Source organism: Mus musculus, chromosome 1 (genome assembly GCF_000001635.26).
Source record: "Mus musculus strain C57BL/6J chromosome 1, GRCm38.p6 C57BL/6J".
NCBI classification, from domain to species: domain Eukaryota; kingdom Metazoa; phylum Chordata; class Mammalia; order Rodentia; family Muridae; genus Mus; species Mus musculus.
Window position 1 is genome coordinate 127,281,384 of NC_000067.6, and position 26,080 is coordinate 127,307,463.

Sequence of the window (26,080 nt, forward strand, 5' to 3'; positions counted from 1 at the left end):
CTTTTCCAGGTAATTCTAGATTGTGTCAAGTTGACAATTAAAACCAACCAAAACTCTCCTTTCATGCTGTGTATATAAGCTCTATATGAAACAAAAGAATTTTGTGTATAGACTTGTGTCTTAGTCAGGGTTTCTATTCCTGCACAAACATCATGACCAAGAAGCAAGTTGGGGAGGAAAGGGTTTATTCGGCTTACACTTCCATACTGCTGTTCATCACCAAGGAAGTCAGGACTGGAACTCAAGCAGGTCAGAAAGCAGGAGCTGATGCAGAGGCCATGGAGGGATGTTCTTTACTGGCTTGCTTAGCCTGCTCTTATAGAACCCAAGACAACCAGCCCAGAGATGGTCCCACCCACAAGGGGCCTTGCCCCCTTGATCACTAATTGAGAAAATGCCTTACAGTTGGATCTCATGGAGGCGTTTCCTCAAATGAAGCTCCTTTCTCTGTGATAACTCCAGCTGTGTCAGGTTGACACAAAACTAGCCAATACAACTGACCCCTTGTCAACTTGACACACAAACACATCACTAGTAAGCCTCAACCCTTACAATCTTATCCATCCCCAAGATCTAAATAACTTTAAATGTCCCACAGTCTTTACATATTCTTAAAATTTCAATCTCTTTAAAATATCCATCTCTTTTAAAAATCCAAAGTCTTTTTAAATTTAAAGTCTCTTAACTGTGGGCATCACTAAAACAGTTTCTTCCTTCAAGAGGGAAAATATCAGGGCACAGTCACAATCAAAAGCAAAAGTCAATCTCCAACCGTCCAATGTCTGGGATCCAACTCACGATCTTCTGGGCTCCTCCAAGGGCTTGGGTCACTTCTCCAGCCATGCCCTTTGTAGCACATGCGTCGTCCTCTAGGCTCCAGATGCCTGTACTCCACTGCTGCTGCTACTCTTGGTGGTCATCTCATGGTACTGGCATCTCCAAAACACTGCATGACCCCTTCAGTCCTGGGCCATCAATTGCAACTGAGGCTGCACTTTCACCAATGGCCTTCCATGGCCTCTCACAGTGCCAAGCCTCAGCTGCTCTGCTCAAGTCCTTCATGCCTTCAAAACCAGTACCACCTGGGTGACCCTTACACGTTACCAAGTCCAGCCAGAGCACAAGGTACAACTTGGCTATATCTGGAACGCAGCCACTGTGCTCTCAGAAAACACTTCCCAGAAGATGTCACCTCAATGATGCTGGGCTCTTCTTCTTTTTTTTTTTTTTTTTTTTTTTTTGAAAATGTTAGCATTTAATTAACCTCCGGTGTGGCTTTTAAGCCACCAGAACACAGGCACCTCCAACACCCTTAATCTTCTCCTCAGCTCTTCTGCTGAAGAATTTGGCCTTCACGATGACAGGTTGCTTAGGGAGCTTTCCCTTGCCCAGAACTTTGTAGTAGCCTGATCAAACAACATCAATGATGGGAGCAACTCCAGTCTTGTTTTTTGCCACATTGACCCGCGTCTGCTCGCTGACCAATGTCCACAGTTTATCCAGGTTGACTGTTGGGCAGAAGCTCTGGTTCCTCTTCAAGTGGTAATGCCGCATACCAACTTTCCCAAAGTAACCTGGGTGATATTTGTCAAAGTTGATCCTGTGGTGGTGCATGCCTCCAGCATTCCTGCGGCCGCCTGGGTGCTTGCGGTGCTTACCGATGCGGCCGTGGCCGTGGCTCACGTGGCCCCGGAGTTTCCGGGTCTTCCTCAGTCTGGATGGCATGGCAGTGGCAGAAAGGGAAAAGTGCTGGGCTCTTCTTAATCACCGCTAATTTCTTAGCTCCAGCTAACCAGCATCAATAGTCCCAGTAATGCAAAGTTTTTCCTTTAGTAGTTCTGGTATCTTGTTAATCACAGCTGATTCTTCAGCCCCAGCTAACCAGAACTACAGAATCTTCACAATCAAAACAGCAATGGCCCTGAAAAGAGTCTTTAATTTTCCCTCTGAAATTTCACAAACCAGACCTCCATCTTCTGCAGTGTTCTCAACATTATCTTCCAAGCTCCTACACAACATCTGACAGAGCTCTTAACAATGGATGGATCTTCAAGCCCAAAGTTCCAAAGTCCTTCCACAGTCCTCCCCAGAACATGGTCAGGTTGTCACAGGAGTACCCCACTCTGCTGGTACCAATTTGTCTTAGTCAGGGTTTCTATTCCTGCACAAACATCATGACCAAGAAGCAAGTTGGGGAGGAAAGGGTTTATTCAGCTTACATTTCCATACTGCTGTTGATCACCAAAGGATGCAGGACTGGAACTCAAGCAGGTCAGAAAGCAGGAGCTGATGCAGAGGCCATGGAGGGATGTTCTTTACTGGCTTGCTCAGCCTGCTCTCTTATAGAACCCAAGACAACCAGCCCAGAGATGGTCCCACCCACAAGGGGCCTTGCCCCCTTGATCACTAATTGAGAAAATGCCTTACAGTTGGATCTCATGGAGGCATTTCCTCAACTGAAGCTCCTTTCTCTGTGATAACTCCAGCTGTGTCAAGTTGACACAAAACTAGCCAATACAGACTTGGGTCTCATTTCTGGAATATGCCATATATATATATACACACACACACATATGTATATATGAGAATATGTTTTATATGTTTATATATGCATTTATTCACTATATGAAAATAACTATGAAACTATATGTATAGTTTATTATATATGAATATATAAATATATATGAAAGTATTCTAAAATCTGTAAAAATCATTAGCTGGTCCTGAGCAGTTCTGATTAGGAGGGACTCAGTCTGTAGTAGAGCAAGAATGCCTGTACTTTCTTTGATCTTGGGCTCCAAACATGGAGAAGGCACGACTACTAGGAGGAACTCTGTGGCTGAGACGACATTGAAACATGTTGCATGGAGCTGGGAAGGTGGCTTAGGTAGCAAAGTAGTAGCAAGGCAAAGACCTGAGGCCAATGACCCTTGCAATGCATGTAAGAACCAGGCATGGTGATGTGTGCTTGGAATTCCAGCACTGCAGAGGACTAGCAGACAGGCCCCTGGGGCTCTGGGGTTACTCAGCAAGCTCCAGCCTGAGAGAATATGCGTTTTACAAAATGGTGGATGACATGTAAAAAATTATAGCAGAGGCTGTCTTTCAGCTTCCACACACATGTACATGTACACAGATACACAGAGAGAAACACACACACACACACACACACACACACACACACACACAGAGAGAGAGAGAGAGAGAGAGAGAGAGAGAGAGAGAAGTTCCATTCTAAGAGCATTCGATGCTCTTCCAAAGAACTCAAGTTCTGTTCCCCGCATTCATGGTGGGCAGCTCACAACCACCTGTAACTCCAGCTCCAGTGGATTCAGCTTCTTATTCTGGCTTCATGGAGACCTGCACACATGTGCACATAGACACAAATACCTCTCCAAAAGCATTTGGAGAGTCTTCGTTGGTGGGTCGTTATTATGAGCTAGCTGGACTTGATGGCACACATGCTCTCTACCTCCTCTGGTCGCCTTAGAAAGAGAAGCTCCCCTCCCCCATTCTGCTCTCGTGTTTCATCTTAAATAGCATCTGAAAGTTCTGTTCATGGTGGGTAAGAACTATTTATCTTCAATTCCTTAGGATTGGAACTGCCACTGCCGGTGGTAAGCAAAAACAGGAGGGAATTAGCAGTGTTTCCTTCACCCAGCCTGGCACTCATTTGAAGAGCTTTTCTCCATCCTTTCAGGAAAGCAGACAAAGCAAGATCCGACTTGAAAGCTTGAGGCAGGAAAGAATTGGATGCCCACAATGCCAGGCTCACAGAGGGGACTGCTGAGCAAGAACCCATTAACACATGATGGAATGGCTTATAGAGAAGCATTCCTTCTGTTAAAAGGAAGAAAGACTGGGAGCTTGGGGTACAACTCAGTGGTGAACTGCTTACATAGCATGCATGGTGCCCTGGGTTCCATCCCCAGCATCACAAAAGTATGTGTGGGGGGCAGGGGGGGCAGGCGGGGGAGACTGAGATATCTTTAGTGCATTTAAGGCATAGTTAACAGAAGGCCACAGCATTTGTGGGGCTCTGTCAGAATACTGTTTCAGGTTCCACTGCAGTGTGCATTGCTGATATAGGGTAGGCATGTGTGCATGTTCATGTGTGAGTGCTGGAGCATAGGTGTATAGTACAGAGCCTATGTATGCACGCCCAGCCAGGCATCAATCCTCATGCTCTGCATGTTTGAGACAGGTCTATCGTTTGCTCCTGCATATCCTGGGCTGCATATCCTGCTCCTGCATATCCTGGGCTGCATATCCTGCTCCTGCATATCCTGGGCTAGCTGGCTTACCAGATTCCAGAGATTTCCTAATCTCTGCCTCCCAAACTTACTACGGAGCCACTGTGATTACAGATGTGAGTTGCTGAGCCTGGCTTTTAAAATGTGGTTGGTGGAGATCCAAACTCAGGTCTTGACCCTTGCATATCAAGAGCCTTATCTATTGAGCCATTTTCCTACCACAGTCTTTGTCAAATTCAGGATAGGAAAAATCCTAAGTAGATTAATTGGTTTCATTGTTGGTGTTCAAGTTGTCTGAGGCCCTTTGGCAACAAGATACTACGCAGATGTGCAGATGTTTTCCTCCAGAGATTAATTTGAGGGAAAATGTGCAACCCTCTTTGACTTGACTAGTGCCACGTGCTGATTGACAACCTGTCAACTTTGCCCCTTTTTGAATCTGGGCCCCTTTTAGGTTTTATTTTCACAGTGCTAAGCTTTGTCCATAGAATATGCAAGAGGTATATTGTAGAAGGGAAGGCTTTTGCTTCTGGTCTCAAAGGTAGGAAGGCTCTACAAGATGCTCTGTTTGGTCCAGTGTCCTTCTCTTACGGTGTTTGGTTTTCTGCCATCAGCAGCTTTGTGTGTGTGTGTGTGTGTGTGTGTGTGTGTGTGTGTGTGTGTGTTAGACCCTTCATTACCAGGTTATCAGGGTCAGAGCCCTGGTTCTGGCAGCCACAACAAGCTACACTTAGCCATTCATACTCAATAGACCAATTAAGCAAGTAGTAGTGAAAAGCAGAGAAGATTATATTCAGTGTGCTTGGTGTATTTAGTGTGCTCGTACTGGGGAAAAGAACAAAGAAGTCCAATCAATGACTTCTGCTAAGTTCATCCTCATGGTCTGCACATGAAGTTTGGGTTTAATGGAGAGCAAGTGTGCATAGCTAGGCAGTCCTGGCCATGGTGTGCCCATCACTGACATGATCCCACCCATCACTGACCCACCATCTTCTCAGCTCCAGTCTCTCCTGCAAGTTCTCTGACAGGTTGTCAGAACTGTGTGAAGTTTTGTTTCCAGGAGACAAACCCTCCACCCAGGCTGCTACCAGGGTTCATCCATTTCCTTTCCCTGTGCTAGGGGCGATTCCAGTGTCTTGGAATCCATTTTTCACTAGTTGGATAGCCAAAGGCAGCACAGTGTCTCTTCAGAGCATCACCTCCATTCCTGTTGGAATGGTTCCACCTGTGAGTATCCTGGTGCCCAAGTGCCTAGAGCCTGGAGACCCGTGAACTGATTTCCGGAGGCACTGCAGTGACCTGTGGTTATGTCATGGTTCAGGATCTCTTGCCTGGGATGGGTGCCTGTCCCCACATGTGCTTTCCAGGCCTAGGGACCCTGGCAGCCACGTGCAGCTGGGCGTTTGTCTTCAAGGCCTCAAGCACACTGTATTACTTCTCTCTAGCTAGTGCCTCCTCAGTACAGTTCTGGGCTGTAGTTAATAGGTATTTATAGTAAGATTTCCTTATTCACGAGCTGGAGAGATGAGTCAGTTGTTAGGAGCACTGGCTGCTCTTTAGTGGACCTGGGTTCAATTCCCAGCACCCACATGGAGGCTGACAACTGTTTGTAACTCCAATCCTAGGGGATCTGAGACTTTCGTCTAGCCTCTGTGGTCACTGTAGGCACATACTACACATTTACACACATTCATACATATATACATACAGGTAACACACATACATACACACACATACACACATGCATGTAGGCCAAATACTCATACAAATAAAAAGTTAAAAATATAAAAAGTAAAGATTTTCTTTCTTTTTTTTTTTTTTTTTTTGGTTTTTTGAGAAAAGGTTTCTCTGTGTAGCCCTGGCTGTCCTGGAACTCACTTTTTTTAGACCAGGCTGGCCTCAAACTCAGAAATCCGCCTGCCTCTGCCTCCCTCCCAAGTGCTGGGATTAAAGGTGTGCACCACCACGCCCGGCTGTAAAGATTTTCTTATTCAAATTACTGTGCACTTTCTACCTTCCTTATCTTATCTTGGCTGATAGAAACTCAATCAAAGGGCTAGAGAGATAACTTAGTGGTTAAGAGCATGTAACTGCTCTTGCAAGAGGACCTGAGTTCAGTCTCAATGTCCCTGTCAGGCAGTTTACAAGCTGCCTGTGACTAGCTCCTGGTCACTGATGGCTCTGTGGGCATCTGTACTCTTGCGCGCAAGCATACACGTAATTAAAAGTAAAATAAAATCTTAAAAACAAAGCAAGAACTTAGAATAGATAATGTTAGGGAAATGCAGAAGACTGTCAAATGGGCAAAAAAGAATCCTGACAGAGTTGAGTCTTGCCCTGTGGGGTGCGGCCCCTGGGGATTAAATGACCCTTTCAGAGGGGTCACCTAAGAACATCGGAAAACACAGAGATTTACATTATGATTCATAACAGTAGCAAAATTGCAGTTATGAAGTAGCAATGAAAATGATTTTGGGGGTCACAACAGCATGAGGACCTATGTAAAAGGGTCACAGCATTGGGGAGATTGCGAACCACCTAGTCTTGTGCAGCTCTGGGCTATCTTTCAGTCTGTGGCCTCTTACAATTTGGCAGCTATAGAAAACATCATCTTAATAGAGAAAAGTGATTGTTCACAGAAGCACAGGTGAGCTCAAGGAGAGCTTCTGTTTGTGGGTCTCTCCCAGAACCTCGCAATGGCAGTAATGGACGCCTCAACGGCCTGTGACGTGTCCACACTGCTACCTACAGCAGCCCAAGACCTGTGACAGGTGTCCACTCTGCTACTACCTACAGCAGCCTGAGACCTGTGACACAGGTCTACACTGCTACCTACAGCAGCCTGAGACCTGTGACACAGGTCTACACTTCTACCTACAGCTGTTCTTTTCAGAGATCCACTCAGGAACACAGGATTCATGACTTCAGTGCAGAGATTTATAGGATATAGCCAGTATGTAGCAGAGTTGAGTTTATTAAGGAGCAGTTTTAAAATGGATTTAAACACATGTGTTAATAGGAAGAGCAGTGCCCAGGGAAAGGATATTCTACCCTCCTGTATTTGTGGGCTCCTCCAGAGAAAATTGCTCCTAAGTTTCTAAGCGGTGTCCATGTATAGGATTTTAGTGGTTTCCGAAGTTAGTGGGCTCAAAGGTTTCTTTTTTCCTTTCTTTTTTTTTAAATTTATTTTTAGATGCACTGGTGTTCAGCCTGCATGTCTGTGCATGGGTGGCAGAGCCTCTGGGATTGGGGTTATAGATACCTGTGAGCTGCCGTGTGGGTGCTAGGAATTGAACTTGGGTCCTTTGGAAGAGCAGTCAATGCTTTTAACCACCAAGCCATCTCTCTAGTCCCACTCAGGATTTCTTCTAATAGACTTTTATTTTCTTCTTGTACCACTTATCTGTAAATAATATCAAAGGGTCGTTCCTGGTGTGCCTTGGATAAGATTTCGTGGTTCACAGAGTGTGTGTGTGTGTGTGTGTGTGTGTGTGTGTGTGTGTGTGTAAGGGGATGCTCACATGTGGCATTGTAACAGAGTTTATAGTCTTCCTGGTGAGATTCTTAGAAAACCAGAAAAGGGGAAAAAACATGCTTAGGCCATAGGCAGGGTTTGTCCCTTTTTTACCAATCTTACTGAAATATCATATATATATATATGATAGCTTACTTTCTAAAGTAGATATACCAAAAGAGTTCCAACGCTTGTTCTACCTCTCTGTAAAGTGGCTTGCTGGGGGCTGCAGAGGCCACCCTGCATGCAGTTAAGAACACTTCCTCCTCTTGCAGAGCTCAGTTCCCAGGACTCTGTGGAGCAGCCCCCAAGGGCCTGTAACTTCAGCTGCAAAGACTCTGTCGCCCCTTCTAGCCCCCGACAGCTCCTGCATCCAGGTGCATATGCCGTCACACAAACACACACATGGCATACATGTGAATCAAATAGAAATGAATCTACAATAGATTATTGAACATGGACTTTTTCACTTAAAGGAAATACATTGTAGCTTCTTTTTGGCATATCTGAGTTGCCAGTGTCTCTATTCTTGAATTCGGGGATATTGTTAAAGTGAAATAAGTAATTGGAACATAAGCACTGGCTGTCTGAGAGAATTTATTTGAGGACTAAGATGGTCACAGAATGACCACTGGGCAGGTAGCACATGCGTTATGGATGTAGGATAGGTAAATATGGTCCACATGTGGCGCTGGGAAAGTTCCTCACACTATTTGGACTGATTCACAATTTGCAACGTACTGGCTGGTTCTGGCAATGTAGCTTTAATACACTCAGACCGTGGTTGGGTCACAACAAACTGTGGAAAGGGGACATGATGGCAGTGGGCCTATGTGTACTCTCAGGTGATACCAAACCAAGACCTGAGCACTGGTAGGTCATTGTAAGGGATATGGCATAGCTGAAAATCATTTTGTGATGATTCTTACTCTTGGCTGCTTGGAATATTCCCTGAGGACTAACTGACTCTCTCCCTCTCTCTCTCTCCCTCCCTCCCTCTCTCTCTCTCTCTCTCTGTATGTGCATGTGTTCTTGTGTGCCTGCATGCATGTATATATGTTTTTGTGTGTGTATGCATGCGTGCATGTATGCTTTTGTGTGTGTGTGAATGTGTTGGTGTATGCTTGAGTACATACGTGCGTGTGGAGGGATAGATAGAGGTCAGCACTGGGTGATTTCCTCTGTCAAGCCCCATCTTCCTTTCTAAGATACAGTCTCAGTAAACCTGTAGCTTGTTGCTTCTGCTAGGCTGGCTGGTCAATGGGTTCCAGAGAGCCACTGGTCTCTCCCTTCCCAGTAAGAGAGTTACAGGTGTACACCACCTTGCCCCCCAGCTTACATGCACACTGAGGATTTGAACTCTACCCCTCACGTTTATACCGCAAGCACTTTACTCACTGACACTGAGCCACACACTCCCACCCGTGGGGACACATTTCAGTTTAAGACTGTCTCTGTTTCAGAGACCATTGATGCTACGGTGGTCGTGATGAGTGTAGATTTTGCTAGCCACTACTTATTTATTCTTGTAAAGTGGATTATACCCCCAGGGGCTTGCCAAGTAGAAATCTAAGCCTCATAATTCTGTCTTGCGATCTTTTTATGTAAAAAGTCCACACTGTCACAACGGGTTTGATGCTGGAGAACACTACAGATGTTTATGCGTTTTGAGTCTGGGATGATGTCATGGTGAGCTGTTCTTCCGAGCCTGTCTGTGTACCGTGTTGCCGTATCCTTGTTCATTTGCATTGTGAAATTTAAGGGCACAAAGGCAGGCTTTGTTAGTTTCTTGGTTTTGTTTTGGTCACGGTTCTTAAATATGGCGTCTTCCAGAGAATGACTTGCTTCGGTGGCTTCAGTGACTCTGAGGAGTGTGTGTTTACTTTTGAAAAGTCAATATTGTGACAGGGATCCTTCCGTTTTCTAGGGACCGACCCAGGGAATTTGTTCTGTGGGTGCGCACTGTATGCTTGTGTGTGCTCTGAGCTTGCCTCCAATATATTTATGGAACTCAAATTCAAGATAGGCTCCTTTGCTTTCCTTCCCTCCGTACCTGGGTCTCAGTGAACCTGGAGTTCACTGATGTAACTAAGCTGGCCAGCAAGGGAGCCTCGGGGAGCCTCAGGGAGTTTCCTGCCTCCACTTCCCTGAGGCTAGGATCACAGGGATGCACCACTATGCTTCTCTTTATTTGGATGCTGGGCATCTGAACTCAGGTCCTCCTGCTTGAACAGAAATTAGTCACCAAGCCATCTCCCCAGCTCCAGGAAATACCCCAAAGTAACAGTCACAATCATTCCTGGAAACAGGGTTTGGCCACCTAGGGCTGCAGGACTTCTTCACCAAAGGTAAGGGACAAGATAAATTCGGTGTCAGTTACCGTGGCATTCTGCTGGCGCTTGCCTGTGTTGTCTATGCTTCACATGGACGTTGTGTGCATCCTGGAGACAGGAACTGAAGAGCACAGGGTAAACCAGAGCCTTCCTGGGAATAAAATGTGGTTAGCCAAGGCGGGCTGTGTGGTTTTAGGTTAAACAGGAACTCCGGAAGGTGCCTGGGGCTCCTCTGAATTGTCAGGAGACTTCTTCAGTCATCCAGTTCTCACCAAAAGCCCAGTGCCAGAAGCAGCAATTTGCAAATTACAACTCTGTGTAGTAGTAGACATCCTCCACAGTTGGAAGTTTCTAGAACTTTCCAAAGCAGGTTGAGGCCTTCTTGGGGCTAAGACTTGAATTTGGATTTGATTACCCAATGTCCCTCTGCCATACCATCTTGCCTCACCACTCACACAGGCACTTGACTTCTGGGCCTCCTGAGCCATTTTAGAGCAGGCTCACAAGGCTGGCTTCAGTTCTGGCTGAGGAGCTGTCCCTTGAGATGTGTCTCCAAGTGAAGATGTTCAGACCACATATGTTGTGGGTCTCTTGCTGGGTGCTAGCCTCCTCAGAGCAGGAAGGGTACTGTGGTCTGAGGAGAGCAGGAGGCAGCCTGGTGGAGGCTGCTTACATGTGCTCATTCTATGCCACTCTCATCTCCTAAGTTTGTGAAGCATGACAGTTATTGGGAGCTGTTTGTGTTGGTTAGAGATCTTATATGATGACAGAGACATCTGGGTCATCCTGGTAATTGACTACGGTCACTTTGTTCCTTATATGGAGTGATTAAGATGAGTGCCATGAGTTTGAGGTTAGCCTGGGGTATAGAGCAAAACCCTGTCCCCAAAAACTAACTAACTAACTAGCTAACTAGCTAACTAGTGCTAACATTTTAAAGTATAAAAATTTAACCAAACTGTGTTTTTCTGGTGGTGATGGTAGTGTTTGTGACAAGAGAGTGATTATCTGTGGTTTTCTCAATTTTAATTTTTGAGGCCATGTTTGTTACTACACCCAGTGTTTACAGATTTGGCCAGACAAGCTAATGAGTGAACTTTAGGGGCCCTTCTGTCTCTAGGGTCACAGCTTTTCTGTGTGAATACCAAGATTCTGAACTCAGAGTCTCCTGTTTGTGTAGGCAAGGACATTGAGAGTTTAACCATTTCTTCAGCCCTGAGTTTTCTGGAAAGTTCATGAAGTCTTACTCCAGTTATTCAGTGACTGGAACAGACAAGAGGCTGCCCTTTTACATAGATCACATTGTCTGTGTTTAACAAAGCCCTTCTCTTCCTTCTTAGACCTCTTTCTTGTCCGTTTACTAACTTATATGTGGTAAGGTGGATCTCTTAGCTTAATAGATTCTCTAGTTATGATCAAGGCTGCCGTTCTTACCTGGCCCTAGATGAATAGGTTAGTAAACTCAAAGAGAAAGCGAGCTATTCTTGTATCTAACACATATTCCAAGGTGATTCGATGCACACGTAGAGTACCCTGATGTGACCATCACACCAGAAGGAAATGAATTGGGATGACAGCAAATCTGACCCAATTGATGGAGGATGTCACAAAAGAAGTTCGTTGTTAATTAAGCTCCTAGGTAGAGTCAGGCCACTCTAAAAAAGCACACATGCAAGGGCATATTCACAGCATGTTTGCCAAGGTATTGATAAACTCCCCCAGGTCCAACTGTGCTGATAGCAACATCTCGGTCAGTGTGCTACTGAGTGCGGTCATTTTTCCTCCCTCGTGTGTGGTGATTATAAAAATTGTTTAAACTGGGATCTAAATCTAGTGGTCGTAAGGCGTGAGTGACACAGATTTAGTTTATTTGAAGGAAGGGAAAAAAAGGGGAGAGAGAGAAAGTGCAGTTAAAATTAACTCTGGTGGTTTTCTGTCTGTCATTATGACTTCATCCAGCTGTAATTGTCTCTCTATAAATCAACCGTCTTTGCTGCCCACTCCCTGGCTCCCTCCTGCCAGAATCCTATTCTCGGCTATACATACCATCCTCCTGGATTGTTATAAAACCCAAGTAGCTAGTAAATGAAAACCTGATCTTTTCAATGGGAAGTTGAGGAAAAGGAGACTCTGTCACCGCCCCTTTTTGCTGTGTACAAAGAGGTGTTGGAGATGGGTAGTATTTATTCTTCTCATCATGATAACCACAATTGCTGACCAGAAGCAACATAGGAAGGGTTTCTTTCCACCTTACATTCTGGGAGGGCTACAGTCCATCATGGTGGGTAGGCACCACAGCAGGAGTGTGAGGTGGCCAGTCCCATTGTATCCCCTGTCAGGAAGCAGAGTGTGCACATGAACTTGGGTGGGGTTATAAAAATCTCAAGGCTCACACCCATGTATTTTCTTGTATTTCCTTCAGAGAGATTCTACCTCCTAAACATACATAGACTTCCAAGACAACACCACCAGCTATCTTGATATCTGAGCCTAGACATATGAGGCAGTATTGTTTGTTTGTTTAGTTGGTTGGTTGGTTTTGAGGTGCCCTCAGTTTGCCTTTTGAATGACAGTGTGGCTTTTAACATTTCTTTTACCATATTGTTTGTTTGCATTTCTTTATTTTGTATGATGTATGTGTATGCATACACGTGTGTTCCTCTGTGTGTGTGTGTGTGTGTGTTCCTGTGTGTGTTCTCAAGCACACAAAGGCCATAGCTTGTGGGACTCACTGCCTGTTGTGTGGGTTCCAGGGATCAAGCTCAGGCTGTCAGGTTTGGTGGCAAAAGCCTTTACCCAGGAGGTACCTACCAGCTCTGTTTATTGACACAGAGTCTCGTGCATGTGTATTTCAGGTTAGTCTTGAACTTCCTTATGTAGCCTGAATACGGCTATGAATTGTCAATCATCCTGCCTTTCCCTCCCTTCACATTCTGGAAGGCCAGGTGTGTACCTGGAGCCTGGATACAGGACTTTGTGGATGCTATGTAAATGCTCTTAACAGAGCTCTATGCACAGCCCTTACCGTTTCTGTTTTTAAGGGCATTAAATAAACTGTGTATTTACATGTATGATCACCCATCACCCTTTGTGCCAGGAGAATCTGAAAGAGGAGCCTTAGCCGAGAGCTAGGTAGAGCTGGACGGCACATGACATTCAGAAGTGAACTAGTCACTGGCCATCAGGAGGGTTTTGACTGTTACATACTGTATACCAATGAAAACCATTTCTATTCTTAATGGTCTGCTGGTTAAAGGCAGGATGCATTAGCGAAACGGGTCAGAGTAAAAAGGATTGAGGGCTCTGTCAGTTTCTCTTGAGATTATCTTACATTTAGCAGAAAGTTGCATTATCACAGCAGAATTCTTTGGGCATGCATTATAGCCTCTTTAAAGAACCGAGTTTTTTTTTTTTTTTTTTTTTTAAGAAATAGAAAGTATTTGTTTTTAATAATGTTATCTCTTCATTTATCTGAATCAAAAGCTTTACACTTGCAGGGAGTTCCTTCTAGAGACGTGCTTTAAGCAACAGCTGGAGCCCTCCTGTCTACTCCTGGCATTCGGAATCAAAGCAGAAAAAAAAAAAACCCGCACAAAAAATTAAAGTACACGAAGGGAGTTGGCAATATGAATTAATCTTATACTTCCCTGTGAACTAAAGGCACACTACAGCATATGCCTTTAATCCTGGTGCTTGGAAGAGAGAGACAGGAAGAGCTCTGGGATTTGCTTGTTAGGTGGTCTCACCTACAGGTTGAGTTCGAGGCTAATGAGAAACCTGTTTAGATGAATGGATGGGTGGGTGGGTGGGTGGATGGATGGATGGATGGAGGGATAGATGGATAGATAGATAGATAGATAGATAGATAGATAGATAGATAGATATACAGACAGATAGATGATAGATAGATAGATAGATAGATATACAGACAGATAGATGATAGATAGATAGATAGATAGATAGATAGATAGATAGATGATAGATAGACAGACAGACAGACATGTACTGTGCCTGAGGAGCAACAGCCAAGGCTGACCACCACCCCTCCTAACTTTCTTGCATACACATGCACACATCCTCACGAACACATATATAACCTCAAAATATAGTAATATTTTTGTATCATTGTATAAATACAGTAATTTAAGGCCAGTCAGCAGCAAATAAATATGAAAGTACACTGTGGTTTTACTCTTGTAGATCAGAATTGGAAGGTGTCATGTGGCTATGACTCCCTGACCCTCGCCGACTCAGTCCTTCACACACCTGAGTGATGAAGACAGTCATGCATAGGCTTCACATTGGGGTGCAGAAACCCTGCTCACTTTTAATACAGGAGAACTGCAGTCTCCCTGCACTGAGTTACAGCCCTCCCCCAGAGACCTCCTCTTGGCCACTCTTTGCGTCCTCCTGGGAAATAGATTATATGTCTGGCTCAGCAGTAAGTCCAGTAGAGTCTTCGTTTTATAAACCACTCGATCCGTTTTGAAATCCAGGTACATGAAATCCAAACAGTGGGCAGTTTGTGTGTGTGTGTGTGTGTGTGTGTGTGTGTGTAGGTGTGTAGGTTTAGCTTAAGACCAGTAATCGAGTCTTGCTTTGGATCTGCCTTTGGTTTCTACACTGGATGCATTCTAATGATGAGTATGTATACTTGGAGCTGACTTTGTGGCCAGAACTTACACAATTAAATGTTCGCTGTTGTGCTTTAAATGAGCAAACTGTAACTTACCCTTAGTCACTTGGAATATTAGTAGATTGGCTGTCAAGATGAATGAAACGGGACTGGTAAAGTGTTTGGTGCCCAGGTCTCATTGAAGGTCTCAATTCAGATTTAAAAAGCCATGCATTCCAGTTTGATGTTGTAATTCCACTGCTGGGAAAGCAGAGCCAGGAGAATCCTTGGGACATGCTGTGAACTCTGTATAGGGGAATCGGCAAACTCAAGGTTCAGTGAGAGACCTTGTCTCAAAAATTAAGGATAGAGAGCAATTGAAGAAGACATCTGGCTCACCTCTGGCCTCTACGCTTATATGTGCATGCACACCTACCACATGTATCTATCACATATACAATCATCACATGCAAAAAAATTGGGTGTGCTTTATAAGCTTTGATATCTTGTATTTATTAAGATTTTTAATGCCCTGCCATACGCTAATAGAAACTATAGGAGATGATTATGTTGCTGAGAAATGCAGGAGTGTGGTCACTTGTGTGGGGAAAGAAGTGAGTGTATTACTGAGACAGGAGCTCATTTGTCACAAGAGCCCAGACGATGCTGGTGTCGATGAATGAATGCACTATGTACCCTGGGAGTCTCTGTCCTGCAGCAAAACTTTGAAAGGGTGTTAGTGGCCATGAAGATACTCCCATGTACCTTGGAAAGTATCAAAGCATTCTCAGAAACTATTGATTGACATCTCTTGCACTAAGAAGGCTCCTGACAGTTGTGCTCACCCAAGGCCCGATGGCTGTTCTACTTTTGAAATCAGCCCAGGAAGTATTTGTGGTTACTAGTCAGTTCTGAAGTGAGTACTTCCAAAACGATAAAACATCCCCACAGGCTCCGAGCTTCCTCTCTACCCAGGCTAGTGTTGACAAGTGCAGAGGTCATGATGAGTATTGAAACTAGGGCTCTTTGTATGATCAGAATTAGAAGTTGGAAGGTTTGTTTCCAAGTTTTATCTTTGACTTCAATCTAATAAGCCAAAAGTCCTCATATATGTGTGTGTATGTGTGTGTGTGTGTTCATATGTGTTCATGCACAAACATGTATATGCACCTTGTAGAGATTCAATGTTGACCTCAGTTGTCTTCTCAGTCATTCATCTCCATATTTTTTGAGGCCGGATCTCTTACTCAACCCAGAGCTCACTCATTTTGCTAGACAGATTGTCTAGCCACCAAGCCCCAGGGGTCCTCCTGTCTGCCACCCTAGTGCTGGAATTACAAGTGCTCATGCCTACACCTGGATTTTAATGTAGGCTCTAGGAATCAAACTTGGTCCTTATACTTGCACAGCACGCACTGACTGACTGAGCAGTCTCCCTAGCCCCCAACTTCTGATTCTGTAAGGCAGTGGTTCTCAACCTGTTGGTTGTGGTCCCTTTGGGAGTTGAACAACCCTGTCACAGAGGTCACCTTAGACCATGAGAAAACACGGGTATTTATGTTATTGAATCATAACAGTAGCAAAATTTACAAGTTATGACGTAGCAATGAAAATAATTTTATGGTTGGGGGTCAACACAACATGAGGAACTGTGTTAAAGGGTCCTAGCATTAGGAAGGCTGAGGACCTAGTCAGTCTTAGAGACAAATTATCCTATAAGCCAGTGGGCACATTCTTATGGGGAACAGAGAGACTGCCTCTTAAAACATTGGAATAGGTCTCATTTGTGTCTCCTTAGATAGAATGGTAAATGGATGGTAAAAGGATCATTTAATAGCTCTCAGTATTATGACTGTATATTATACTTTATGAGGGAGATTATATACATAACACCTCTGTTTGGGCTACATCCCAGATGAACTGAATCAAGATCTTTGGTAGAGCTGAACCTCTACCTTTTAGAAAGCAGCCGGGTGAATCTCTAAGTAGGGTTGGCCATACAAACTTGAGCTAGTTTATCATTTGTGTGTTCTGAGGGCTTGAGATGCCAGCCAGAGTGCCCTAAGACTGCAAGTGGGAGACTTGACCTTGGCTTTAGAAATTGCAGAACAAATGGAAAAAAGAATAACAACTTGGGTGTTTTCACTTAGTTTTCCTCCAAATGGAATTCAGAGCTGGAGTGTTTGGGATCCTGGGTCTGTTGAAACTGTGTATTGCATGTGAGTTGATTGTGTCCTTATTTAAGAAACTCATTCTAAGGTTTAAGTCTGATCAGCCTCGCATGGCCATGTCAGGGGTGTGTGCATGTGTGTGTTATGTGTGTGTGCCTATTTCCTTTCGCATCTAGATTTTAACCTGGTAATCTTAATCTAGTCTAGTTTTTTGGAAGGCTGTCCTATTTCTGCTGATAGCACCCAGCCTGGCTCGTCCCAGAGTAAGGCAGAGGGCCCTCTTGTAGGACATCAGGCATTGAACAATCATTCATTGATGGTTTTTCTCTTGATACTTGCTACTGAACCCTATATTTAAGATAATCTTAGTGCTTTTTGTGATGGTTTTCTTTACTCGGGAGCCATTTAAGCTGTGACATTTATGTGTATTTCTAGAGATAGTTGACAGAAGTCAGGACACTCCATGCTGATTATGAAATCCTTTTGTGGCATCCCTGTCCTTTGGCCCTGAGTGGGAGTCTTTTGATTAGCATCATTCCACACGGAGGAGATCTGCCTCACAAATCTCTGCGGATTTCTTCACATACTACCCAACTCTCTTCTTCAAAAGGCTTTGCTTACCTCTCCTGGTGTCAGTTCCTGAACCGCAAGGAGGCCAGATGACAATCCTGCTTTTGAACTGTCTGGTGAAGCTTCATCCAGATGGGATCCTTTCACAGACTCTTGCCTGTTCCTTAGGAGCCAGGATCTTTTATTTTTTTTTTCCCATATACAAATTTTCCAACTATATTTGAGTCTTTTTATTAACATGTATCAATTATACATAATTTTCAATATCTTTTCATTTATACATATATACATTCAATATATATAAAATGAATTTTGACCATTACTCCTCACTATCCCTTTCCCCAGATCCCATTTTTCTCAACTAGACTCCTTTTTACTTTGTCTTGTGTGTGTGTGTGTGTGTGTGTGTGTGTGTGTGTGTGTGTGTGTGTGTGTGTGTATGAACCAGAGTTTACTTGGGGTTGCTTACAGAAACACGGGTGACGTGCTATTTACAGGAACACAGACACCTAACCAATGGCTACACCATCGAAGAAACGGTCTCTTCCTTCCCTATCAACTGTTAATTTCCTGTTTGTCTTCTGGGAAAGATGGAGCTTTATGGGCCCCTCCCCCTGTAAATCCTTAACTGTATATCGGAACTTAGTGCTCATGAACCCTACCATTAACGCCCATAATCCCCGGGAATGGGGGTTGGAGAATTGGCTGATGAGTTGAGACTGTTTGCTGCAGCTGGACGTCTTTAGCTCCAAGGTTTTGGGGAAGCAGGAACAGGCCATCTCTGTGAGGCCATCCTCTGGCCTCTGTGGATCCTTACATACGCATGGAGCATGGGCCTGCCTGCATACACACACAATTCAAAATAAATCTTCACAAGCCTCAAGGAGGAGAGAGGCCTTACGAGCCATCATCTCCCCAGCAAACATGAGTTATCCAAGCCCCTTCCCCATAGCCACTTGTTAATCTTTAGGAAGGGGTGGGGCTTAGGGGGGAATAAGCTCCTCCCTCCAGCAACTGTTAGCTGCCTATCATTTCTCATACATGGGTGGGGCCTCATGAGCCCTTCTACAGTAATCATTCCCTGCCTGTCAATCCTTAGAAAGGGGTGGTGCCTTGTGAGCTCCTCCCCCAAGCAACTGTTAACTGCTTATCATTTCTCAAGGATGAGCAGAGTCTTCTGAGCTCCTTTCTCTTTGTGATGGAATGTTGCCCAGCTTCATCTAGCCCCGGTGACAGCCTAAGAGTGACCTAAGACAGTGACAGACTGTGTATCAGTCAGTGTTATAATTCTGGGGCTCCACTCTCTCATCCCTCTGGGATCTCCATTGGCTTATCATAGCCCTACCAGTTAACAGGGCTGGTCGCCAGCTCCAGATGTCTTCTCTTTTCTCCTGTTCTGCTCTGAAACCTGTAGCGGCTGACTAGGCAAAGGTAAAGGAGGACCTGTCCCTGGTTAAGGTGGCACCTTTCAACTGGGGTCACTGAAAGCCATCATTTGGCCCCATGGGTAGACATTTCCCATTGTTTGTCATAGCTCTCCGGTTGTGACAGTCTTGGTGGAAACTTGTGCTGGAGGGGGAGGCTGGAGCTGCTAACCACTAACCTGACAGTGAGCATGGCACCCTCCCCAACAAAGTGATCCAGCCTTCAGATCTTTCCAAGTCTGGGCCCCCTTGGATTAAATGTCTTTATTTCAGGCTGAGTGATTGCAGGGCAGGGCTCGGTAGGTACCGCTTTGCACATGTGTGAGGACCTGAGTGTGAGTGAATCTCACATACACATCTGGTAAGGATCTCCACATCTGGGAGGTGGGAAGCACTAGGCCCTAGGAGACTTGCCAGATTGCCAGGTGGGTCTGGAGAAAGCGCCTGGCCTCAACCTGGGGCCTCCACAGGCACACGTGTCCACACTCGTGTTTCTTGTCTTGGTTCAGGTGTGTATAGCCTGTGGCCTGCAGGCCCTGTGCATCCCAGGATAAGCATGAATGCAACCTAAATACAAAATCGGATACTTTTTACATTTCAGGGGTGGGGGTGTGGTAGGGGTTGGGGGGTGAGACAGGGTTTTATTTGTGTAGTCCTGGCTGTCCTGGCACATACTCTGTAGACCAGGCTGGCCTCAAATTCACAGAGAACTAACTACCTGCCTCTGTTGGGATTAAAGGCATATTCTACCACTACCCAGCCAAAACTTACTTAAAATATTATAAGATTTGTGTGTGTGTGTGTGTGTGTGTGTGTGTGTGTGTGTGTGTGTGTGTGTATTCCGGTTTATTTTGTAATTTATTTTGTTACAATGTCTAAACTTTGTAGATGATGCGGTCAGTAGATGTGTCAGAAGGTTGGGAACGTTTCTAGAATTCCTGAGGCTACTGTGGTTTCACTTAGTGTGGGTGGGAAGTCCTGTCAAGTGTGAATAATTTATGGTTCTTGTGAGTGGAACTCATGGAACATGGTGCAGTTATAGATGACAAGGTGGTGACAGCTTCATGCTCGCCCTTGTCCCTTTTCTCTTGTCTACCTTCTGGGAAAATGTGTACCTAGGAGGCTAGCTATATCAGGTAGATGAGACATTCACTCCAAAGTCGCCCTTCGCTGTCCCTCACCTTTGTAAGTGGAGGTCCACAATGTGAATGGCTAGGCAGAGTCAGAGAGTCAGAGAAAGCAGGGGAGACAGGAAAGTGTCAGGATCTTTGGAAATGTTGTGTTTTATTTTTAAGTTACATGGTTGGGGGGGAGTGGGGGGGATGTGGCAGTCAGAGGAAAACTTGTTGGAGCTGGGTCTCTTATTCCACTCTGTGGATGGAGATCAAACTCAGGTTACCAGCCTTGGTAAGTCCCTTTTCCCACTGAGCCATCTCATCTCTAGCCCTGAAAATCGATATTAAAAAAAATATGAAACATTTGTGGATGCTCCAGAACCTTTGAAAACTTGTTTGGAACACAGTGTAAAAAGCAGGAGTTCGGCTCTCTTGACTCAGCCCTAGTGGCCTAAGTTTTACGGTGTTGTGTGGTTTTAGAATGTTCTGCATTTTATCCATAGGAAGAAAAAAGTTACAAATCAGAGCTTTCCAGGACGCTGTGTTTAAGCTTTCTTACCATCTCTCTGCTGTCCTTTCCCTGTGCTCGTCCTTGTATGACACTGAAGACCTATAGCTTCCATAGATGGTTCCTTTCCTTGTTCATTCTCTGTTCTATAGTTTATATATGCTCTGTGTGTGTGTGTGTGCGCGCACACGCACTTGAGGTCAGCCTTAGATGTTGTTTCTTGGTTCTGTCCATCTTGTTATAAACTTCTTTATTACTGTGTGTGCACACACATGCACCCCAGCACACAAGTGGAGGTCAAAAGATAACTTCATAGAGTTGAATTTTTGCTTCCACCTTTACATGCATTCTGGGGAATCAAGTCCAGGTTGACATGATTGCAAAGCGAGCACCTTTACTGCTTAACCATCTATCTCCTTGGCTTCCTATGGTTTTGAGCTAGGATCCCTCACGTTCCCTGAGCTTAGCCATTTGGCTAGGCCGGCTAGGGAGTGAGCCCTTAGGGTCACTTATCTCCACTTTTCTGTGCTAGAATCATCACATGTACCGCTGCTCCCTGCTTTTTACTGTGAGTTCTGGGGAATCCAGTATAGATCCTAATGCTTGCAAAACCATCTGAGCCATCTCCCCTGCATCAGAATCCCTTATCTTTGGAACCTCACAGAGCCTATAGCAAAGTTGAAGCAAGACTGTGCTAATGAACAATAGATAAGGTTCCCCCCCCCCAAAAAAAAAATTCCCCTTTGCTACTCTGGGGACCTGGGAGAATTTATGCAGGAGGTGAGGTCAAGTCAAGACACTGGAGATGAGGGTGTGGGTTTCAAAGCTAACACAGACAAGCACAGATGGTTTCAGAAATTCTGAATGTTATTGGAGAGAATGAAGATAAAGGCAGGTCTCTTAGCCAAGGTTAAAGATAGACAGGAAGAGGTTGAGATAGTAACACAGTTGTGAAAGAAGCATGAACTTGCCTGGGTTAGAGCAGGTGGTCGCTTGCAAACTGTATGATGTCTGCAGTGTGCAGTGTTGACCGGTAGGACTCTGGGCTGGTGTTGACTTCACAGCTGAGTGAATGAGTATCTCTAGCTTTAACCATGCTCTCTAGGGCCAGGGGCTGATATAAGAGATGGGACCTTCAGGGACATTAGGCAGCTGTTTGGAGGACTTGCTTGATCAGTGTGGTTCTCACTGCTAAGGGCTGGGCAGTTTCTGAAATGCCCTCACCCTACACCCTAATAGCCTCTGCCAGGCAAGGTATGCCAGGAGCCACCAGGATCAAGGCTATGGGGTTGATGCTGGGGTGCTAAGAGTGGCCACATCTGGGAAACCGGAGACAAATGGCAGCATGAACGTTCTGTTGCTAAGCCTATGGTCAGCCCTTCGTGATGATACAGTGTGGTCATTTCTGGACCATGGAAGATGGGGACAGAGGCTGCTGTAGACCCAAGAGGCCTATTTGCTGCTGTAAATAGAGCTCCACACCCACCTTAGGATTTGGGGAGGGGGGGACTCTAATTTTCTGATCATTGTTGGTCTGAATTCTTTCTATTGCATGCCAGTTACTGCTGATCATCAAGTCCTTCCCTGAGACCAAGACTGAGGGTGCTCTTCTAAGGCCTCTCTTTATCCCACTCATACTCTGAGATATGAGAGTGTATCCTAGGTGAGACCCCTGAAGTCAGAACTTCTGTCTTCCTAATGGGAATCATGGTAGTGAATTCTAACATGATTCTCTTTGTGTTTTGACAGAGTTTCTGTTATTGCATATTTTTGCGTTCTATGAGAGCATTGTTCCTGGAAATCCTATAGTTGCTTATGATTAGAACCATCAGGTGCTCTGAATTTCCTTTAAGGCTGTGGACTCCAAATGTGTACCTCTCTAGGTGTCTTGATTCTTTTCCTGGACAAAGCCTGGCTCACCATCTGTCATGTTGGGGAGGTCAGGGTGTCAGAAACCTAAAGCAGCCAGTCACAGTCCCACCCACAGTTAGGGGCAGAGAGCAATGGATGCCAGCTCATTTCCTCCATTTTATACAGTTGAGGTTTCACCCATAGTTAAGAAGCATCTTCTCACATTGATCACTGTGTGAGATAATCCTCCGGAGGCCCAGCTCCTGGGTGATTGTACATCTTGCACTCTGTGGTGTGAAGTGTTGACCGTGGGACTCTGGGCTGGTGCTGACTTCACTGCGGGATGAATAAATATCTCTAGCTTTGACCATGCTCTCGAGGGCCAGGGGCCAGTGTGTTGACAGTGAAAAGAAGCCTCTCACTGAGCCAGAATAATTTCAACTAGGCTGTCGTAGTCTTTTCTTCTGTCTCTTTTTGTTTCTTTCTTTCTTTGTTTCTACTTACTATGTATGCGTGTGTCATGTGCATGTAGGGCATACGTGTTCATTTAACCCCCAGAACATAACATCCTGGTGGTTCTGATCTTTCCAAAGCAAAAGGTCAGAAGCCTTCGACCTTCTGTCAGAGCCCTAGGCTTTGCTGTAGTTCTTGCTCTTGCCTTTCCTGTGACTTAAACCCTGTTAAGGCCTTCATCAACCTCTCCAGTAGGCTCAAGTGAGAAAGGAGAGTGGGTGGGACTTCCTGTCTGCAAGGTTAGAGGTAACTGTGTCATCAGTTCAAGATATGTCCTAAAATAGTCAAAGAAAATTACCAGAAGGCCCCCTCTTGGGTATGGCACCCAAATAACATGGCTTGGAAAAGTCCCCTCAGATCTGAGGTGAATATAAGGGTAGGTTATCTAGAAGGAAATGTTCGTTCATATACTGGGGGAGTGGTTTTCAAAGTATTAGCCTCATGAGGCAGGGAGCTCCATCTTGTTCACGCTTAGTCCCCAGGGCGCGGGGAGGGGGAGGCAGCAAGTACTAAGAATGTGTGTGTACTTTCAAACCACATGGAGAAAGGAATGATGGAGGATCCCATTCTGTCGGCCACCATTTGGAAGGCCTCAATACAGTGCCACCGTTCCTCCAAGACATGGCCATGTAGCCATCAGAGTTTTTAATGGGTATGGGTGTTTTGCCTGTGTGTTTGTCTGTGTATCGTATGTGTATACCTGGTACCCTTGGAGGTCAGAAGAGGCTATCAGACGAGTTTTTGTCACTGTCTGCCTGTTTTACTTAATTTCCTTCTGTCTTTGTTTATTTCTTTGTTTCTTTTTTTCTTTCTTTCTACTTATTTTGTATGTGTGTGTCCTGTGTGGGTAGGGCATACGGGTTTAAATGTGTACAGCACACAGTATGCATGTGAAGACCCAAGCTTGCCGTCATCCTACACTAGATTTATTGTGGCAGAGTCTCTCAGTTGAACTCAGAGCCTGCCAATTTGTTTAATCTTCGCTAACCAGCGTGCTTAGGGATCGCCTTTCTCGGTCTCCAAAGTGCTGGGGTATAGGTGGTTTGCCTACCCAGCTGTACATGTCTGGTCCTATTCTTGCACAGAACATAAAGTCTTTACCCACTGAGGCATCTGGCAGATTTCCCTTTTGGGGGGCGGTGGGGGGAGGGGGTGGGGGCGGGGAGCAGGGACAGGATCACTTGTAAGCTATTCTGCCTGAATTCCCCATGTAACCAAGGAGAACCTTGAATTCCTGATCCTCCTGCCTCCACCTACTAATGGGCATTCCGGGCCTTTACACATGCTAGGAAGTATTATACTGACTGAGCTATATCCCCAGGCCTGGTCATTGATTTGCTCTGGGCATACTTCATCAGCCCATCTGCAACTTCTCCTCAGGCCCTCCTTGCTAAGAAGCCCCAATATAGGGAACCCTGGGCCTGTCTGCTGCTATCAGGTGTTGCACCTTCATATTGAAACTCTGCCCTGGAACTTTTCATTTTTCCTCTCTCAGTGAAAGTGAAAACCACAGAGAAGCAGGCACTCAGTGCCTTGGGCTCCCTGTGCAGCAGGCAGGCGAGCCTGTGGGGTGCAGCTTTTACTCCAGATAGCTAAGGCAAGGACCTGGGTGGTGGGGGTGAAACTTGGTGGTAGAACAGATACTGAAAGTGCGCTCTGGTTTTGAGCTCAGACACCTCCAACAAAAAGCTAGAATGAAAGGATACCAGCTGTGCCTCTGGCCTGTTTCTACCTCGGTGCTTGGGAATGGCACCTGCCAGAGTAATTTAGCCTGAAACAAGGATGGTGAAGTCCAGCCGTGCTTAAATAACACAGGACCATCCCCTGTATCCTTAACACTCTCTGACGGCACATCCTCTTTCTTGAACACCTCTGAAGCTGCACGTACAAACTTTGCTTCAAGCACGTAATAATGACTTCCTAAGCTCAAGGTACACAAGCATTAAGTACCAAGTTGTCACAGGACTCTGCCCACCACCCGCCCCACCACACACACACACACACACACACACACACACACACAGACGGTATTTTTTGCTGACATTTGGTGACATATCCTTCTACCTCCTCTGTACCTTGCAAAACAAGGTTCTCGTTTTGAACTAGGTCTAGAAGCGGACCAGCCCTCGAACGCCTGTGTCCACACGCTCAGATGCGTGCTTCCCTCAGTGGATTTGTACGGCTTTCTGTTGCTGTACCAGACTTCTCATCTGGGCTCCCAGGTCCTGACTCTCAGCCAAAAAAAAAAAAAAAAAGTGTTGACTCAGCACATTAAGCCACGCCCGAGCTTGGGGAGCTACCTCAGTACAATTACAGATCCTGATGGTTGTGTTTTGTTTCGACCCACGTTGCTAACTGTCATCCTCCTCCTCCTCCTCCACAGCAGAATGGAAGCCCAGCAAGGAAACCAGCTGACTCAGGAGCCGGAGTGAGAGCCACGCACTCTCCGCCCCAACCTGCACCATGAACTTGCCTTCCCCTTCTGCTTGTTGAGAGCCAAGGGAATGGTACATTGCTAGAGAGAGATGGCTTTCTTTTCTCCCTGGAAGTTGTCCTCTCAGAAGCTGGGCTTTTTCCTGGTGACTTTCGGCTTCATCTGGGGCATGATGCTTCTGCACTTCACCATCCAGCAGCGGACTCAGCCCGAGAGCAGCTCCATGTTACGGGAGCAGATCCTTGACCTCAGCAAGAGGTACATTAAGGCACTGGCAGAGGAGAACAGGGACGTGGTGGATGGCCCCTACGCTGGTGTCATGACAGCCTATGGTGAGTGAGGGGACGTGGAGGGATGAGGTGCCCCCACTGAGCATGCCCCAGAAGTTCCCACATGTGGGCTTTGCTATGTTTTCCTGGGCAGTGGTTGCGGTTCGTTTTGTATGTTAACATTTTCATATGTGTATTTCTATATGTGACTGTGGGTGAGCCTGGGCCAGAAATCAGTGGATAACCTCAGCTGTGAGTCCTTACATTTTTACCTTGCCTGCAGCAGAATCTCTTGTTGGCAGCTGCATGCCAGGCTAGCTGCCTCCTCAACTTCTGAGGGATTATCTTGTCCCTGCCTTCCATCTCTGTACAGGCACACTGGGATTCTATATGCAGGCTGCCGTGTTTGGCTCGATATGGATTCAGTGGATCTGAACTCAGGTCCTTACACTTGTCCAACAAGCCCTTTAACCCACAGAGCCAACTCCCCAGCCCATAGCTGTATTTCTA

General features: G+C 45.5%; 1 protein-coding gene, 1 long non-coding RNA gene and 1 pseudogene across 7 annotated transcripts in view; 1 reads left to right on the forward strand and 2 right to left on the reverse strand.

Moving 5' to 3' along the window:
* Mgat5 (mannoside acetylglucosaminyltransferase 5) overlaps positions 1-26,080 on the forward strand; it is a 283,416-nt gene that overhangs the window by 76,465 nt on the left and 180,871 nt on the right. For 3 of the 5 annotated variants that reach the window (XM_006529056.4, XM_006529057.4, NM_145128.3), the window contains one exon: positions 25,251-25,633. In XM_006529056.4, coding sequence (XP_006529119.1) covers positions 25,393-25,633 — 241 coding nt within the window. In that variant the 5' untranslated portion in view covers positions 25,251-25,392. The remainder of the gene's footprint in view (positions 1-25,250; positions 25,634-26,080) is intronic. The other 2 variants (XM_030255028.1, XM_006529055.4) reach the window with 1 other exon arrangement.
* Positions 1,217-1,758, reverse strand: Gm8451 (annotated as a pseudogene).
* Positions 14,498-18,910, reverse strand: Gm51747. 2 transcript variants are annotated; one of them, XR_003948722.1, is made up of 3 exons: positions 18,802-18,910; positions 17,508-17,619; positions 14,498-15,021 (listed from the first exon to the last, which is right to left on the reverse strand). It is a non-coding gene; the product is annotated as a predicted gene, 51747 (long non-coding RNA). The 2 variants fall into 2 exon arrangements; XR_003948721.1 differs by having other exon boundaries at positions 18,119-18,910.